Source organism: Haliotis cracherodii, unplaced genomic scaffold (assembly GCF_022045235.1).
Source record: "Haliotis cracherodii isolate W230 unplaced genomic scaffold, xgHalCrac1.p SCAF_15, whole genome shotgun sequence".
Taxonomy (NCBI): domain Eukaryota; kingdom Metazoa; phylum Mollusca; class Gastropoda; order Lepetellida; family Haliotidae; genus Haliotis; species Haliotis cracherodii.
The window spans coordinates 22,986,355-23,003,239 of NW_027266270.1; the positions used below are offsets into that span (position 1 = coordinate 22,986,355).

At 36.9% G+C, this 16,885-nt stretch overlaps 2 protein-coding genes across 4 annotated transcripts in view; one reads left to right on the top strand and one right to left on the bottom strand.

Moving 5' to 3' along the window:
- The window catches only part of LOC139462392 (cysteine--tRNA ligase, cytoplasmic-like), a 279,723-nt gene that overhangs the window by 85,954 nt on the left and 176,884 nt on the right, over positions 1 to 16,885 (bottom strand). Inside the window, exon 1 of one of the 3 annotated variants that reach the window (XM_071244075.1) lies at positions 4,516 to 4,587. The exons of the other annotated variants lie outside the window; for them this stretch is intronic. The gene's annotated coding sequence lies outside the window, so the exon portion shown is untranslated. Of the gene's footprint in view, positions 1 to 4,515; positions 4,588 to 16,885 lie in introns of those variants that run through there. 3 annotated transcript variants of the gene reach the window in all.
- LOC139462391 (uncharacterized) overlaps positions 4,745 to 16,885 on the top strand; it is a 158,158-nt gene continuing 146,017 nt past the window's right edge. The window contains exon 1 of the mRNA XM_071244072.1: positions 4,745 to 4,976. Coding sequence (XP_071100173.1) covers positions 4,880 to 4,976 — 97 coding nt within the window. The 5' untranslated portion in view covers positions 4,745 to 4,879. The remainder of the gene's footprint in view (positions 4,977 to 16,885) is intronic.

A 16,885-nucleotide genomic window follows, 5' to 3' on the forward strand; every position in this document is an offset into this window, starting at 1 on the left:
CTTTTTGTTTTACATTTCAGCTTCAAGATTAGTACTGTAACAAATAAATAAAAAACCCGACAAGAATTAACATGGGAAGATAAAAAAAATTGTTTGTATATTTTTTTCATCAGATTTCTAGATATATTACCAGTACCGGTATTCACCAAAGAGCGGTGAAAAAATAAGGTCGGACAAAAATATTTTGGTCAAATGTCATCATCTCTCTTTTATAAAATTCATTTTTTAAATTTTCTTTGGTTGGTCAGTCTCACAAAATCAACTAAAAACTAAAATGTTTTTAAAGCCTTTCCAAATCTTTCTTTCCTGAAATAAATATTTCAACAGATATGGTACTATCTGAAAACAATTAATAAATGTCAAAATTTTCAAATATTTGGCAGTCCGCCAAAGGGTATGATAACATTTCACTTACAGTACACCAGGATTCGTAAAAAATCCATGTCAGGCTAAAAGAAACAAGAAGAGGCATAATCAGCAGTAAGACACACAAAACTGATAAACGTGAAAAATACGCGATTTTCGAGAAAATACGAGGAAACTATATTTATGGAAACTATATTTAATTAGTATGCGATTACAGACAATCTTCGAAGGATAACACAAGATTTTTGTGACTTATTTATGAATTCAATGTACGGTCTGTGTCAAAAACTGCTATCTCAACAAACCCTTATCTTCATAACAGTAACATATTGGCTGTTATAACCTTATAAATAGACCAGAAGAAACTGGATTACGATATCAGATGTCGGTTAAGGTTGCAGTATGAATATATTTATATTTCAGAGAAACATTAGGAAATGTTACCTACAAGTTTTAATTATTTCGACATTGACCGAGAAGGTTCAGAGGCTGGAATCTCTCTGGGCATAGCGACAAGCAGGAAAACATTCTGGTGAATAATATCACCTGCAGGGCTATACGCATTGATGGGGGTCACACTGATGCCGTTTAGATTAAATTCACTGATGGAAACTGAACATGTAAACATCATATTCACCGAAAATATGACGTTAGAGAACAGGAGAACTATTTCAACTGCACAACGGGTCGGCAGAATATATATCGGCTGAATGTCTGTTTTCCCGTATACCCAAACAAAAACAGTCACATTTGAGAATACACACCAATAAAAAATCAATGGACTTAGAAAAAGATTTACATAAAACTATAAACTATGGACTATTGGGCGAGGGAAAAGCTCCTAACTAAAATAACAGTGGATATTGTTTATTTTTGTTAATTATATGAATTATAGAGATCTACAGGTTTTTCGCCGACACAACAATAAATCATTTCAAAATTCATTTCTGTGTAACTTTCTTACCAAATTGTTATTTTTAACACGCATGAATGATTCTTGTATACATTTACAGAGAATGTGTGATATTTATATACAAATATAGCTGCTCTTGAATGATTTGTAAATCTACCTGGCCTCTCGTACCACAAAGAGAAGTGGCAGATGATTGTTTCTCACAAAGTATGACTAACGTGTAACGGGATCCTCAAACATCTATAGTTAGTCACTGGATGGAGAGTGGTCACACTGGAACATGAACGCTATCAGGATATTAAAAATACCATTAATTTTGTTCAGGGAGTTTCAGGTGGCAATCGGCTGATGAGAAAATAACACTCCTCTCTGCACGTGTATATATTACGTCTGCATAAAATAAGGATAAATACATAAACATATAAAATATATAAATATATAAATATATAAATATAAAAGATATAAAAGATATTAATTTAGCTGCAAACTAGTTCGAAAAGTCATGTAATCAGTAATTTTATATAATTTTTTAAGACCTTTATATTTTATTAGCTGAAATATTACTCCGAAGATTTTAAATGGAATGCTGTGGTTCGTATACACTTCATAAACAACATCTCGAACAGGAACAGAACTAAGTTATCTTGTAAAGGTTAGTTTTATTCAGACATTATTTCTCGGAAGTGAGGTAACATCACCAAGAAGTCGTCCATCACACAGGCCCTTGAACGGATTTGAACAATTCCAAAATGCAAAAGCTCTTTGTTGATGTGAGTACAAAATTTCATGATATTCATGAGTTTCATGAAGATATTCAAACATGAGTCGCACTCTGTGAAACTAATCCTCTTAAACAGATAAATATATGTAAAAAAATATTTTTTTAAGAATACTGCACAAAGTTTTAGAATTGAACCCTGGAAAGGAAGACAAACTTCATTCCTGGGGTACAATCCAAAATCCTTGTGCAGTTTCCTTAGAAAAGCTTTTATTACAAAGCTTTTGCCGATTTTTTATCCTTAAAAATAGAAAAAATAGCAACACTCGGTTGTGATTGCAAAGCATCTAGAGGCAATTTCTAATTTGGTTTTATTAGTTTTACTCTGGAAACGAAGCGAGACAGGTGGATCTATTTTCCATATCATAGCCAATTTTATAGAAGCCGCCATAACAAACGTGCCATTCTTTATCAAGCTGGTATGTTCATGGCAAATTGCTGTCTACAGAGATATGAACATCTATATTGCACAATTCTTACCAAGTGCACGTCATGTAGAGGCTGTATATTCCTTACGTCTTACAAAATCTATCAAATACTGCTTTTATTCTTGGAAATTGTGAAATAAAAATCAATTACATCTGAATTAATAATAGAACTGAATTCAAATAAATAATAAAATAGTAAGATCAAATGTTTCTTTGAGTATGAACATTCATTCCATGCCAAATAGTGCAATAAAATTTTAACAGTCTGTAAACAGTACTCAACGTACATTCTACGCCCGAATAAATAATTTTCGCCACAAATAAAGCAAAATATTCACAAAATGCATACAGTTATGTCTCATATTTATTGATTTGAATCTGCTAAGTTTTTAAAAACTCATACCCGAAATTCCAGGACAGTTGTGATGGGATGCTGTTCTCAACACTTTACATGCAATTACCATCAAATGAAAGGTGCCACATCTATTTTCCTGGACTTTATCTGTTAGCAACACCTGCCGTACCTAGTGAACTGTTCTAAACTTGTCTACTAGGGCAGGAGTAAGCCACATACTTCACGTCTGCTTTTCTCATGTTCATAAACATGCTTATGATAGATTTCCCTTGGGATAGTCACAGTCTTTCATCATTCCAATTTCCGAGGGGTTTCTTCTCCCCGAACACAATTTCCCGTTATGTTGTATTTTAATTCACGGGCAACTGTCTCTAGTCCTCCACAGAACTGATATATGTTCTGTAACGACAGAAATTGTTTGCTTGAATGTTAAGTTTTCGACTGCTTTGGTATCCAGTTTTGAAAATTCAAAGGATGTGTGAAGTACTATTGGGGACTTTTCAAGATGTCTTGTTAAATATTCATTGCTGAATTACGACTGACTTCAAACATTGATAATAATTTGCGAACTATAACGTGGCAACAACGCAAGCTGTACACATGAAAATCAAAGTGGCAGCACTTATCTTGAGAAGCAAATTTGAAGGAAAAATATTAAACATTGTTGTGTACAAATACAGCTTGAATTGTACAAACCCACTAAACAAAATACACAGATTTTACTCACTGTATTCCGTCAAACAATGTATCCTTGTCATATGTGTGCAAGACTTTCAAGAGGTTACTTGTCTGAATATCAAGTAAATATGTAATGTCAAAGCCAGAGAACTAGTCTGGATCATCTGTCAAAACAGATTCCGTAAAAGGTGAAACAGAGGGGAAAATTATATGAATGGATCACCAATAAATCAGTGATGACACCAGATGTTTGCAAAAAGACTAAATACATCCTGCCACCCGCCACGCACACAGTTTGCCAAAAAGTAAGTAAGGAAGCACTCTGGTGAATGAATCATCTACTGAGGCAACAGAGTGTTAATTATATAGGTATTGCCACATAAAAAGCACATATAGGACGTTTTTAGCAAACATTTGTGAGATCAAAATGCTTACTAAAAAATACATGTGCAGAAGATTATTTTTAAAAAAATGGTTAGTAATGGTTAGTTTTGTCTGAATGGTAATAGCCTTCTGACAAGCGAGTTAAATGTTTAAATTTTTCAATTTCTTATTAAAAACATAATTAATGAGATGCTATGCTGTGGCTCTTTAGTTCTTACAGCAATCATCCTCACAAACAATTTGTTGCAAATAAGCCGAACATAATAATGCCCCCCCCCCCCCCCAAAAAAAAAATGCAGACATTTTGAAATTTAGATTAAAAATTCAGGTTGGATTTTAGAAACTTATTTGAAAGATATGAAAGGTATCCAAAAAAATGAAATTGTGTTGGTAAAACAAAAATACAGATAGGTACTCTTTTTGGCACTCAAATTTATATATTGCCCAGCACAATTTAAAACTATTATTGAACATTAAACTTCTATTGAAATCATCTTGTTCTTTGTCTTCAGTCCAATTTGATTTTCCAATAATTCCTTAAGTAAAATAGCAATGTGTTTTTAAATGAACACCCTCACAAACTTTAAACAATTGAAATAAGATTATAATTTACCTGATTTCACCTCATATCAACTTTCAGCCAAGAACACCCTGAAGTTGTCGATACTTTAAAACTTCTTCATTCCGGGCAAAGAGCAAACAAAGAATGGGAGATAACTCCTGAGGTCTCCAGTGGCATTGACTGTTGGCATGGCAATATGGCAGCATAAAGAAGCCTGGATGTGATTGGCCGAGGCTGTCTGCTACTATAACATCCCCACCATTCAGTGTGCTATTCTTATCTGACCAGCACATGTGTGGGTACTGCTCCTTGCCAGGTTGTGTGAAGGCAGGAACTTTCTCGCCCTCACCTATACACACATTTTCACAGGGACAGTTCGACTATTCTTATAACTGTGTATGACGACGTTTGGACAATGGATACTCTACCTCTGCAATCGTTATTCTTTCTCACCTCTCTCTTACAATCATGGACAATAGTGAGCTGCAATACAGTGTGGGACCATCTCTCTCGTAAGTACCAATAACATTGTCAATTAACCGCATCCCTCGCCTCACTGACCAAAGGATGTTTAATAAAGACTATCTTGGAAAAGAGATTTGGGTGCGAGGGATGGAGTGCCGTCCAAGTGGCTTATGGTTGTCATTATTTTTCGTTGTTTTTTCAACCTGACGACTACTGCTATTACAGTCGAGCTGTATCGTCACAGATGTCATTCCGTGTTGACATTCATGTGACAACCGAACCTATAACGCATTCGGGAGAATTTGGCTGAATGAAACAAGCCGCTTGTTCTTTCTCCATAAAGATGGCTCCAAGCTATTGTCTTCCATTATTGAATTTTCTATAACAATAAAGGCTTAGGAACAAATAAAGTATTAATTATGTCAATATTTGACTGGTCTTCTGGTCTCATACGGGTAGGCTGGTCTCAGAACCAGACACACCAACAGCTTGAGATTATTTTGATGTTTTATGAAAATTTAACTAAATTTTCTACACAAAAACACTATATGATAATCATGTTCAAAATCTTGTGCATTTTAATTTTTTGAAAAAAGAAGTGATAATTACATGACTGTTTTTTTCTGAGGACAAATTTTAAACACAAGCAATAGTTCAACACACCTGTAATCAAAATCTGAAATTGTCTGTTAAGCAATGAATGACTCATGCAGATGTAACGAGCCATCATCCCCATCTGAAATTAGAAGCATCTTCGATGGTGACAGTCAGGCTTACAGCAACACTCATTGTTTCTACCTCCTGCTAACAGGACATAAGCAAGGAAGATAAATCCTGTATACTGTTAATAATGTAATCAATAGAACTGTATAGTCTGGGATATATTGCCTATGTCTTCCTATACAACCAATCTGGTCTCACAGTGTCCATTCATCTTCCTGGCAATATGGTCTGTGGTGAAATTATGTCTCTAATGGACAGATTAATATAACCAGCTCTTTTGTTTTATGTTTCACGATGCAACCGGCTTGCTGTTGTGACACTAAAATGTTATATACAGCTTCCAGCAAATGCTATAAAAACCAAGGTGGGCTTCAAGAAGACAAATTTAAGCTGTTGATTATTTCATAGTACAAAATCTCCTGAGGGGTTGCACAATTATAATTAGGTGGGGATTAATCGTGATTGTGCTGTTAAAATCTTTGTTATAATTTGACAGGGGTGGTTTGTGGAGTGTTAGTGGCTGTGATGCTCTTACATATTTACAGTTGGGATGCTGCAACCTCTAGAAGGCCTTACCAGGGGATAAACGTAGCTACAATCTCTATCGGTTGAGGTTCGCCCATTGCGTCGTGTTATATCGCCCTTCTACGGTTGAAACTCATACGAGCAATGGAAGTGGTCACGTTCATTGTGTTTTCAGTTCTCAAGGCAATGACATGTTTCCGGCACTTGCATTTGAAGAATCAATGTTTTGACTATAGTTGAGATGGGATTTTTGAAATACTCATTAGACATTGGAAGACTATCAAATTTTTGTCTAGAAATGACAGGTATCTGAGAAAATCTCAGGGGGTTTGATCCTTCAAACATCAAATCATACGATACCTTTCAGCGAACTGACAATTGTCATCAGTATCGAGGGAGTCAACAAGAACAAATTAGGAGGACAACCATTAAAAATTTATGTGGCAGAAAGACAGACTTTTACCAATGGACATCATTTGTAGGTTTGAAAATATCCCTCAGCGTATATTGGATTTAGAAGCTTTTTCACTGTCTCGTGCATTTGTTGTCATATGACAATTGAAGGGCTTGTGACTCTGTACTTGCCTCTAATTCTTAACTTACATTACGCACATATAATTATTCTGACAATTCAGACATTGAATGGGTCATGACTCATCCCGGAAACTGGACTGCTTCTTCCCACATCAAATTGGTGGTAGCCATTTCATTAATTTCATTAAAACTAATCAACATTTTCAGGAAATTTTCTCGGAGAGAACATTCATGAATTAATTTTAATTTTGAAATCTGGATTATTCCTATCCCCACTCAAGAGTAGTGAGTATGAGGTTCAGACTTACATAAAAAAATATATGAACAATCCAATTTGTTGTTTTCTAATCTGATAACCTGGCCAGATGGATGAAATGCTGTACAATTGAAATCCACATTTTCCGCAAGGTCCTCAAACGCAATTTCTCCAACATAGATTTATGATTATCATGGCTGGCTATGATTACTATTTATGTTTTCTCTAGACAGATAGTTCAGAGTTGCTCACAGTTGTAACATACACCATCTTTTTTACATTTGTTTAGATTATGCATGAAATCAACAAAAGGCATACAGCCAAGAATATGTCAAACTGATGAATATTTGCTTTCCTGTAGACACAAGGATGTGTAGTCGCTATATGCCGCTTTTTAGAGCGCTCTTCCAAAGCTGATAGACCCATCCAACAACTGCAGCCTCCTGTACGATGATGTACGAAAATTTATGTGGATAGTGACACGTGGAATTCATGTCAATATTGTTTATGTAGGTATCTACTTGTGGAGTCCATATAAAAAATGTTGAAAAATTACTTCAGCAGAGCTGGAAAATGTTTAGCTACAAAAACATTGGGCACAGAAATAGTGCTAGCTAGGATGATTGTGTGTATAATGTTGCACTGCAAACATTGCCTCCCATCTTTAATATTGTAATTTTGGATAACTGTCATGGTAAAAAAAATATATCTGTTGTTGATAGTTTAATGTGTTTTACATGTTATCCATGAACATCCATGAAAAAATGGACCAAAAATGTCTTTTCCCTCAACAAATAACATGGAATACTCGACTTTTGAATAAGAATATGAATATTATCAACAAATATGGAATATGTAGATTTAATTTCTTTTTTGTAAGGTCAAAATGGTCTCAGCAAATATGTCTTAAATCTGTAGTACCTTCAGGAAAACAACAGAGCTTGTAATTTCACAGGAAATGGGCAGCGTTTGCACTTTAGACTTTGATCTATTTCTAACACTGCACAAGCCAATGTTATATCACATTATCATTTTCCATGGAGAAATTGTTACGTATTTGGGGCCTTTTCCTTCCAACTAGTGGCTTGACATCACGGCTACATCATGTCTTTTTATCTCCTATTTAAAAGAGCACCGGCTTCAGGTTGAGCGATGACTCCAAAGCTGACAGAATGACATATTTCCTTGACATGTACTCGATATTTTTACCTTGGATTATAAAGCTAAGACCTGATTTCTGTGCTGTAATTAAAAGCACTTTGATGTGAGCTCATGGTAAAGAGAACGGCTCTGTCGCCTGCTACAAGTTAATTCTGTCAATCGTACTGATAAAAAAATACTTCTCTTCAGGGAAACGTTACCTTGCTATGATTGTTCCAGTTTTGGGCATTGACCTCCAGAAACGTATTAACAGTGAGTGAGGGATGCTATGATACCTGTGGAAAATCAGGACAATTCAACCTATTTTAACCAGCAACTAATTAATCAAGCTTTACTTTTTATTCATTCAGTAACATTAGCTCTCATCTTGATCATGATTGATGGCACACGAGTAAATATTAATGCTCAAACAATAATTACTGCAAACAACACAACAAATCATTATTGTCGAGAAAATATGTTGATCTTGCCATCAGAAGCTGTTTTTTAATGAAACAGTAAATATTTCATTAATTTATCATAAATATTTATGACACTGTCTTAACTGTGGTCATTGAATGTCTAATAAAACCACAGCATGTTCATGCAAAAATATGGCCACCAAGCTGTTGGCAGGGATTTTTCAGAGTATTCTGAACCAAAAAAGTTAGGAATCATGAATATTTTTGTGGATATTTTCATGAAATTGTGTGCGGTCTCAACAACAAAAAATATCCCAAAAATATTCATGCACTCTAACTTTTTTTGTTGAGTATACTTTTAACTAACTGTTTTAATGTACTGACCCTTCAGTGGTAAGTAATTATCAGGAAAACAGGAGCCTGATACCGATATTTTATGTCTTCTATTTCTTGGTATACCACATGATTATGTACAGATGAGAAATTCTCGCATTTCATTTTAATGGTGATTAGAGTCTTGGATTCTGTCAGACCGAGAACAGCCAATCCGGAATATTGGATATTTGCATTAATTTCTCTCTATGGATATCTATGAGTAGATATTAGTGATAAGTAATCACCCGATCACAACAACAGATAGGAAACGGAATGTACATGTTCATCGCGAGTCGGTCGTATATTGCAGGACCAACCGACATGTACGTTGATATGATTGGGACTACTAGAGGTTGGTACATAGCTGCAATAATGACCACATAACATGCCGCCAATGTAATGGTTACTCGCAGACAAATAAAATATTGATGGGGTTTTGACATCCTATTTGTATATTTTATGGCTTGGGGCAATTTCTGCTGCAGAAACATGACAATGTTACTGATTTTGTGCACACACAAAACTAAGATGGAGTTTATGCTGTGGACTGGAAGAAGTTGACGTATGCTTATTTCACAAGGATTTTAAAAAGCATTGTTATGAGAGTGAAGACAAGAGATATTCTTATTTATGGTATGACCGGCTTAAGGGAAGAAATAGCATGGAGAGGAAGATGACTCTAACACACAAAGCTAGGACATATCGCCGCCAGTAGAATAGGATTACTATTTAAAGGGTAATGCAGTAACAATATACTCGCAAATGATGTCGAGTTCAATTTTCAGCTTGGAATTTTATGTGTAAACTTCACAAGCTTGAGCACAGTTATGCATAAGGCATAAGCAGTATTAACCCTTACGTCACATACGATCTTTGTTTCCTAATACGAGGACAGCAGTTTTCACATTACGCCTTAATAAATTATATATTTACATCTAAAAACATAATGTGAGACATGTTAATTTTAATATTATATTTTTCTTAAACAAACTGTTGTTCAAGCATTTTCTGTCAGTGGATGTGTTCAAATGGTGTATTTCATCAAACAAAGAAAGAAGCCATCATATATTTAGTGATCGTCTTCATCCGAGGTAATAATAAGATGATAATCTAATAATTAACACATTATTGCCTTATCTTGCTCACTTTCATCCCGTTATTTCCCTCTATCTGAACTTGTTAGTATGGTTGGGCTGGGCCTAACAGTGTAAGAAAAATATCAAACAGATAACAATTAATATGCTTATAATTTGGTCTTCAAGTTCATTGAAAAAATGGTATGACACTATCATTTTCATCTCACACCTCTGATTCACATCAAACATATATTTCACAATGTCACACAGGCATAAAATTAAATCAGGTGCCTTATGATAATTTCCTATCTGGTTAGGATGCTGAAAGGAATTAATAAGACTCCTTTATTAATGGAATTATGTACATGGATGATTGAAAATAAAATAATCTGCTCTGCTTAAAGCCCTCTGAATATATCGATTGAGGTTCAAGAAAATTTGAGGTGATTTGACTCACAGTGTAAAAAGAAGTTCAAAAATCAATAAATCTACTGTTAATAATTCATGAATGAAATGCCCTGGAAAGTAACAAGAAATGTATTACTCCTTGCTTGTCGTACCGTAAAAATACCAAATTCAGTAAACAAGAATGGATTTCAACAAAATGATTGAAGACTGTAAATGCCACCCAGTCAATATTTTAAATCAATTACTTCCAATCAAAATAGTGTAAAATTAAGAAAGTTTATGATGGATTTAAACCTTGCTACAGGTCCTAATGATTCAACATGAAATTTCACAAAGAAAACGGCAGAGTTTTCCTCTTCTCTTGACAGTTCAATGTTAAATTGGTTTGGAAAATGAAAAAATAGGTTTTGTATACATAGGGTTTGGCAAGGCTCTCTAAATTGCTAATATGGCTGGCAGTCGCAAACACTCCTTGCCTCAGCTACATGGTACTTAATCTTGGTGAAATTTCACTATTGCCAAGCAAATGAAAACAATCAAATTTGGCAAATCCTTAGGCAAAACTCATGACGGCTTAGTTCGCTCAACAGCGTGATCCTAGAGCGCTCGATACACAGACGAGTACTCGCGAGTCCGATTGCCATGATTCGCACATTGCTGGGTCTACGATAGTTGATTTTGGCCATCTTCAGTCCGATCACAGTTATTGCAAAGTGTGAACTCTGATTCACCAGTTTGATTTCATTCCCAAGGACTGATATAACATCGTTATTAATAAGATTATGATAGCAATATGAGGGAGACAGGAGGAGACATGTTCGCCTTAGGGTGAAACGCTCACCTAATATAGTTGGCAGATTTTTTGGCATTTCTTCAAACAATTAACCGATATTGATAGTTCTCAGTAATACAGATCTCCTATGACCCTTCATAACCAAGTGTTCGTTTTTTCAATCATGTTGGTCATTTGAGACTCTGTAACAGGGAAATGTGATGAAAGTGATTAAATGCATTTTATGTTCTTCAAAACCAAATAGCTATTTTTGCCCGTTGGAAGGACAGAGTTTTAGGTAACTCCCAGACATGTCGTTAGAAAGGCAGTGTAAAAATAGTTTGAATCAATGACATAACCGTATACAGTTACACGCTGTTCCCTCATCATGAGGTAATGAAATATTTTTTGTCGTTTCCTGTTATTATACTAATCACTCATTACGATGGAACGCTGACCAACAGTTGCAAAAATTCTCCTCAGTCAAGACCAAGAAACTGAATGCAAACATTGGAGAGACAAAAACACACATTTCTGGTTAGGAAAGTCCATTAATTTGAAGAAGTTAATAAAAAGAAACAAAAACTGACCACAATGACAGTCCCTAAAATGTCACCACCAAACCAAACAGTGAGAGTTCAAGGGTAATTCAGGGCTAAAATAGCTTCAACAACATTTTTAATATCACAGCAAAACAATCAGAACAATCTCTTTACAAATTCAACGTCCCTTTACTTGGGGCTCATTCTCCAAAGCCACAAGTAGCCGAGTAGAATTGAATGGGCGAGAGAGAGAGAGCCTCTTTCTGAAAACCCCTATAGGAGCACCATTCCCAACTGGATAGTTATTGCTATGCTTTCCCCGCAATTCCTCAACTTGATCCCTTCTCTATTGCGGAACATGACCGCGATGACTCGTAGGTCGTCTAACCTCCGAAACCATCCTCTAGTGATTGATCTGCCCCATATTTCATCTGCATCGAGGCTATTTCTGTCAATCAAATTCCCGACAAGTCTGTGACTCTAAAATGTAGCAATTTCATTTTTACAGGCTTCGCAGAAACAATGGTGCAGTTTTGTAGTGCACATACATTGCATAATGATACATAGGTCTATCTAACCCTGCACAGATGCACATCATTGACGCATATGTTGAAGCTGGAATTGCAACATACAATACCATATCACAGCTGTGGTTCCCTGCGTAACAAGTACATCTCCTATAGCCATCTATTCCTACACATAAACTCACACAAAAAATACAACAGATAATTCATGCTCCAATGAAATAATCCTGGAAATATTAAAGTAATAATATTGACAATTTTCACTTATGCAAACATCTGCATGTGTGACCACACATTGACACCAACATGCTGTTTACAGTCTGCAAATGCTTTCAATAAAGTTTATTTCAAGGTTTCAATGTTATTCAAATGTGGGCCTGACATTGGGATCATTGCTGCCAAAGGGGTGGATGTGGGTGGTCTGGGAGGGCCCTCAAGTGGGTTTAGGATTAGTGGGGGACCAGCATGGGACAACAGCCCGAGGGGAATGAGGTGTGAACACACACTCCATTATTGCTTAGACCAACAGTGTTAGAGTAGGTCTTCCAGGTAGCATCTGGTTAGTGGGAAGCAGTTTGGTATTGAATAGAATATCATTGTTACAAACGTGTGTGAGTGAGTGAGTGAGTGAGTGAGTGAGTGAGTTTTATGCCACTTTTAGCAATATTCCAGCAATAGGGGGTCACCACAGAAGGGGTCACCGCAAATCGGCTTCACACATTGTACCCGTGGGAAATCGAACCCGGGCCTTTGGTGTGACAGTTTTACAATTAACATTTTACTCTTTCAAGTACCCCACCGCCCTAAACAAATGAGGGATTTATGCCATGGTTACTTCATGTTATAGATTCTACAACAAGAAACAGGTCTAACTGCCATGACAAACTGGAATCTATAGTTCTTTCATCTACACACGTTCTTGTCAACTATTTGAGATATATTTTCTACATTCTATCTTCCAACTGATATCAAGTCTGCAACCGTGGACACACAATAGTCAAGTGTGTCTGAGATATGTTTGCTTACTCCGACAATATATAATATTGTGACAGTGTATTAGCCCAAGCCCAAACATTACATCATGGCTGACTGTCCAGTGCTGTGATCTCACTGTCCTTCCTCGAGGCTCCATAGTAATGGTATTTGGCTATAAGCTGTGACCTTTGTAAATAATTCATACATAGGCCGATGATCAGGGACAGTTGAACACTGATAATGATCCTAATTGCTTCATTGTATTACTGGGGCCGATCCACCATCGAACATACGAGTGGGTCTTCCTGCATATCAGACTCTCATTGAGCCTCTCGTCCAGTTGACACAGCCTCAGCAGGAAGATGAAGTATATGCAAATATATGCAAATATATGTAAATAATATGTTAATTATATCCACATTCAAATCATTTTCATAAACAATTTGTCTCCTCGACTGAAAAGCTAGATTAATTCAGATATGTAAATAGGGGTTCTAGTCTGTCGAATTCATAGCATCAGCAATTGTATGAGAATAGAAGTTGTCGTCAACAAACTTTGGCTACGTCTCGTCCCCATATAAGTTCTGTTGCTTATTGGCATGCTAGGGCCTCACAACTCCATGGAAGAGCTAACTAGGGTCTATAAACGGAACCTGAATTAATTATTGACAGTGTAATGATGGAGTCAGGAATAACCTGTACAAGTGAAATAATTCTGTCTTTGCACTAGCACACAGAACTGGGCCCCGTTCCACAAAGCGAACTTAGCGCTAAGGTGATCGTAAGTCCCATACTTTAACATAGGCTTACAATCATCGTAGCGCTAAGATCACTTTGTGGAACGGGGCCCAGGACACGAATTGCGGCCTTAGTACTAGCTACAGATTCAAGAAGGCAATACCAACTTAAAGCTTTCAGGAATATTCAAGAATTGTAGGCAATGGTGAACGATAAATAATGACAAGGTTAACCAAGACTTCCGCCGAATTCACTCAGAAGAAATTATTCCCAACCAGGTGGAATTGTGATGAAGGGTTAATGTTCCCCTTCATGGTTGTAACCACTTGACTTTGTAGGGTTAACTAATACAAAGATGACAGTAACCTGATTATATGGGGTCAGTTTGTATCTCCACGTTGTCAGCACCGGGGACGTAAGCTGATGTTGATGGCCGTCAGTATTATGTGTCCAGTGCACGGAGGTTGACATCAGTGGGACTCAAAGTCTGTGAGTTGGTTTAACGCCATTTGAACAGTATTCCAGTTATATCACGGTGTGTCAGATTAATGTGGGAGGAAAGCCCGAAGTGATGCAGGTCTCAGACGTTTACCCATAGCACGCCAGGTGCTGACAAACCTAGAAACATTATCGGGGCCAAATCGGACCCAGAAGCGGCGAATCTCATAATAATTTATGAAGGCATGTGAAATTTATAATCCACCATAATATGAAACTGGAATGAATTATTTGTCTCACTCTTTGGCCTCACATTAACAAAAATGATAATATATAATAATATATCATATAATATAAAAATGATCATATTTTCAATTCTAGTTATCACAACCACAGGCTGTAATATTTCCATATTCATTCCTTTGGTGATTATATTACATAATATAAGATTGTCATATTTTCAGTTCTAGTCATTACACCACTGGCCAAAATATTTTCCATTTTGTCTTTCCTTTTCTGAATGAGTTAAACTAAAATTTTCGGTCCTAACATGTGTTTCGGTATTTTAGAATTGATCGGGATCACGATGTGTTAGTGTTCAGCACTCAATACCTACACCGCAATCAATGAGCAAAATGAAGTCCTTTGGACTTGAGCTTAGTTCCTTAACACCTCTGCAAGACAAAGCCTCTTCACTTTGAGACATGCTGATGAGTTTCGGGGACATCACTGTAATTGAAATTCTGATTGCTAATGCCACTTAAGATGTCTCACTCTAAGAAACAGCTTAAAGATAGACTGACAGGGCTATGGCCATGAGCTGGGCAGTTCATTGCCAAGGCTGGCGGTCAGTTTGGTCGTGGAATCAAGATGGGATGAGAGGAGACTGTAGACATGGAGGCTTGGTCAGGCTGTAGGAAAATAGACCAATGACATGGCTGACCAGTCAGATGCTGTTTCATCTGTCATCTGGTGCTTGGCCAGAGGTTGATATCATTGGTAGGGGAAAAAGGGATAGGTTTGTCAGACTCGGAGATCAAACGCAATGTGTCTGATAACAACTGCGGTCTTAAAGAGGGCACAAAGAGTCTTTGATGCTGGATGTGTTATCTACCTGTCAATAATTAATTGTTTTGGTTGGTTGAAACAGAATAGAGTATGTTGGTCAAAGTATACTATTCGTGCACAGGACTAATATCAGATAGAAGCGATTTTGACATTTCATGATCATCCATGGTTTGATTACTTCACGATCACAGGGTAATACATCCAGTAAACGAGCATCTTTATCAACTTGTGGAATTACTGATTCAAAGGTCTTATTATGGTCTGTGATCCAACTATGGAAGACCGACCAAGGCATAATTTCAAGTGATATGCGGATTAAATATGTAGAGGAAGAAAGACACTGTTAAAAATATCTGAGTTGCATGCATGTGGGATATTTATCACCAGCTTAGACGGTAGACTAGTCAGGCTGGGATCCAACTTTGACTGCTTTGTATGATCAAATGGAGTGTTGTTTCACTGCTTTGACAGGCTGATCATCAAAACTCTTCTCCTGCCACACGAACCTCAGACAATGTAAATGACCACTTTCATTTGCTGAGCAGACGGTCAATTGTCCATTCAGGCCCTGAGTCCCAACACTGCATTATCAGGATTACAGAAGACATAAAACTCAACCGCGGGTCCTTCATCCAAGGTGTGGGTCATAGGGTTTGTTGCTAACTGACGAGTACGGTGGTCCATAACACAGTCCCACAACAGAGTTCAACTCTGATTTCAAACAAATGATGACGGTCATTTGTCTGGCAGACATTCAATTGTCCATTTCTGACAAGCCATGAATTGCAAGCTTAGACAGGACACACTCTGGCCTTGTGTCGTTGGTCTGAGAAGTGGATTTAGAGGGGTCATGCCACGATTGTGTGACAGGTGGGTCAGTAATTGTAGATCGCTCTTTAAAATTGCTGCTTGGAAAATACACAACCCCAATCCTAGAAATTATCAGCTTAGTCCAGACTTGTTAAGAACAGTTATGTATAGACAGAGGTCACCATGACCAATCTAATCCTTCAATCCCGGTTGATTTGCCGGGTTGGCTGGTCACTCTCCTGTAATGTGTTACCATGTTAAACAAGACCAGTGCTGACAGGTTTAATTTGGAGATTGTTTATAGGGTTTGTATACAGTGAAACCCCATTAATATGGACCCTGTTTATCTTGGGTTCAACTTGGGTGAGTCAGTATGGTTTTATGCCGCTTTTAGCAATATTCCAGCAATATCACGGCAGGGGACACCAGAAATGGGCTTCACACATTGCACCCATGTCGGGAATCGAACCGGGGTCTTCGGCGTGACGAGCGAACGCTTTAACCACTAGGCTACCTGACCTCCGTTGGAAGTTCTTTATAGGGTTTGTACACAGTGAAACTCCTTTGATATGAACACTTTTAATCCAGAAGAGGTTCAACTTTGAGGTTCTTTATAGAGTTTGTATACAG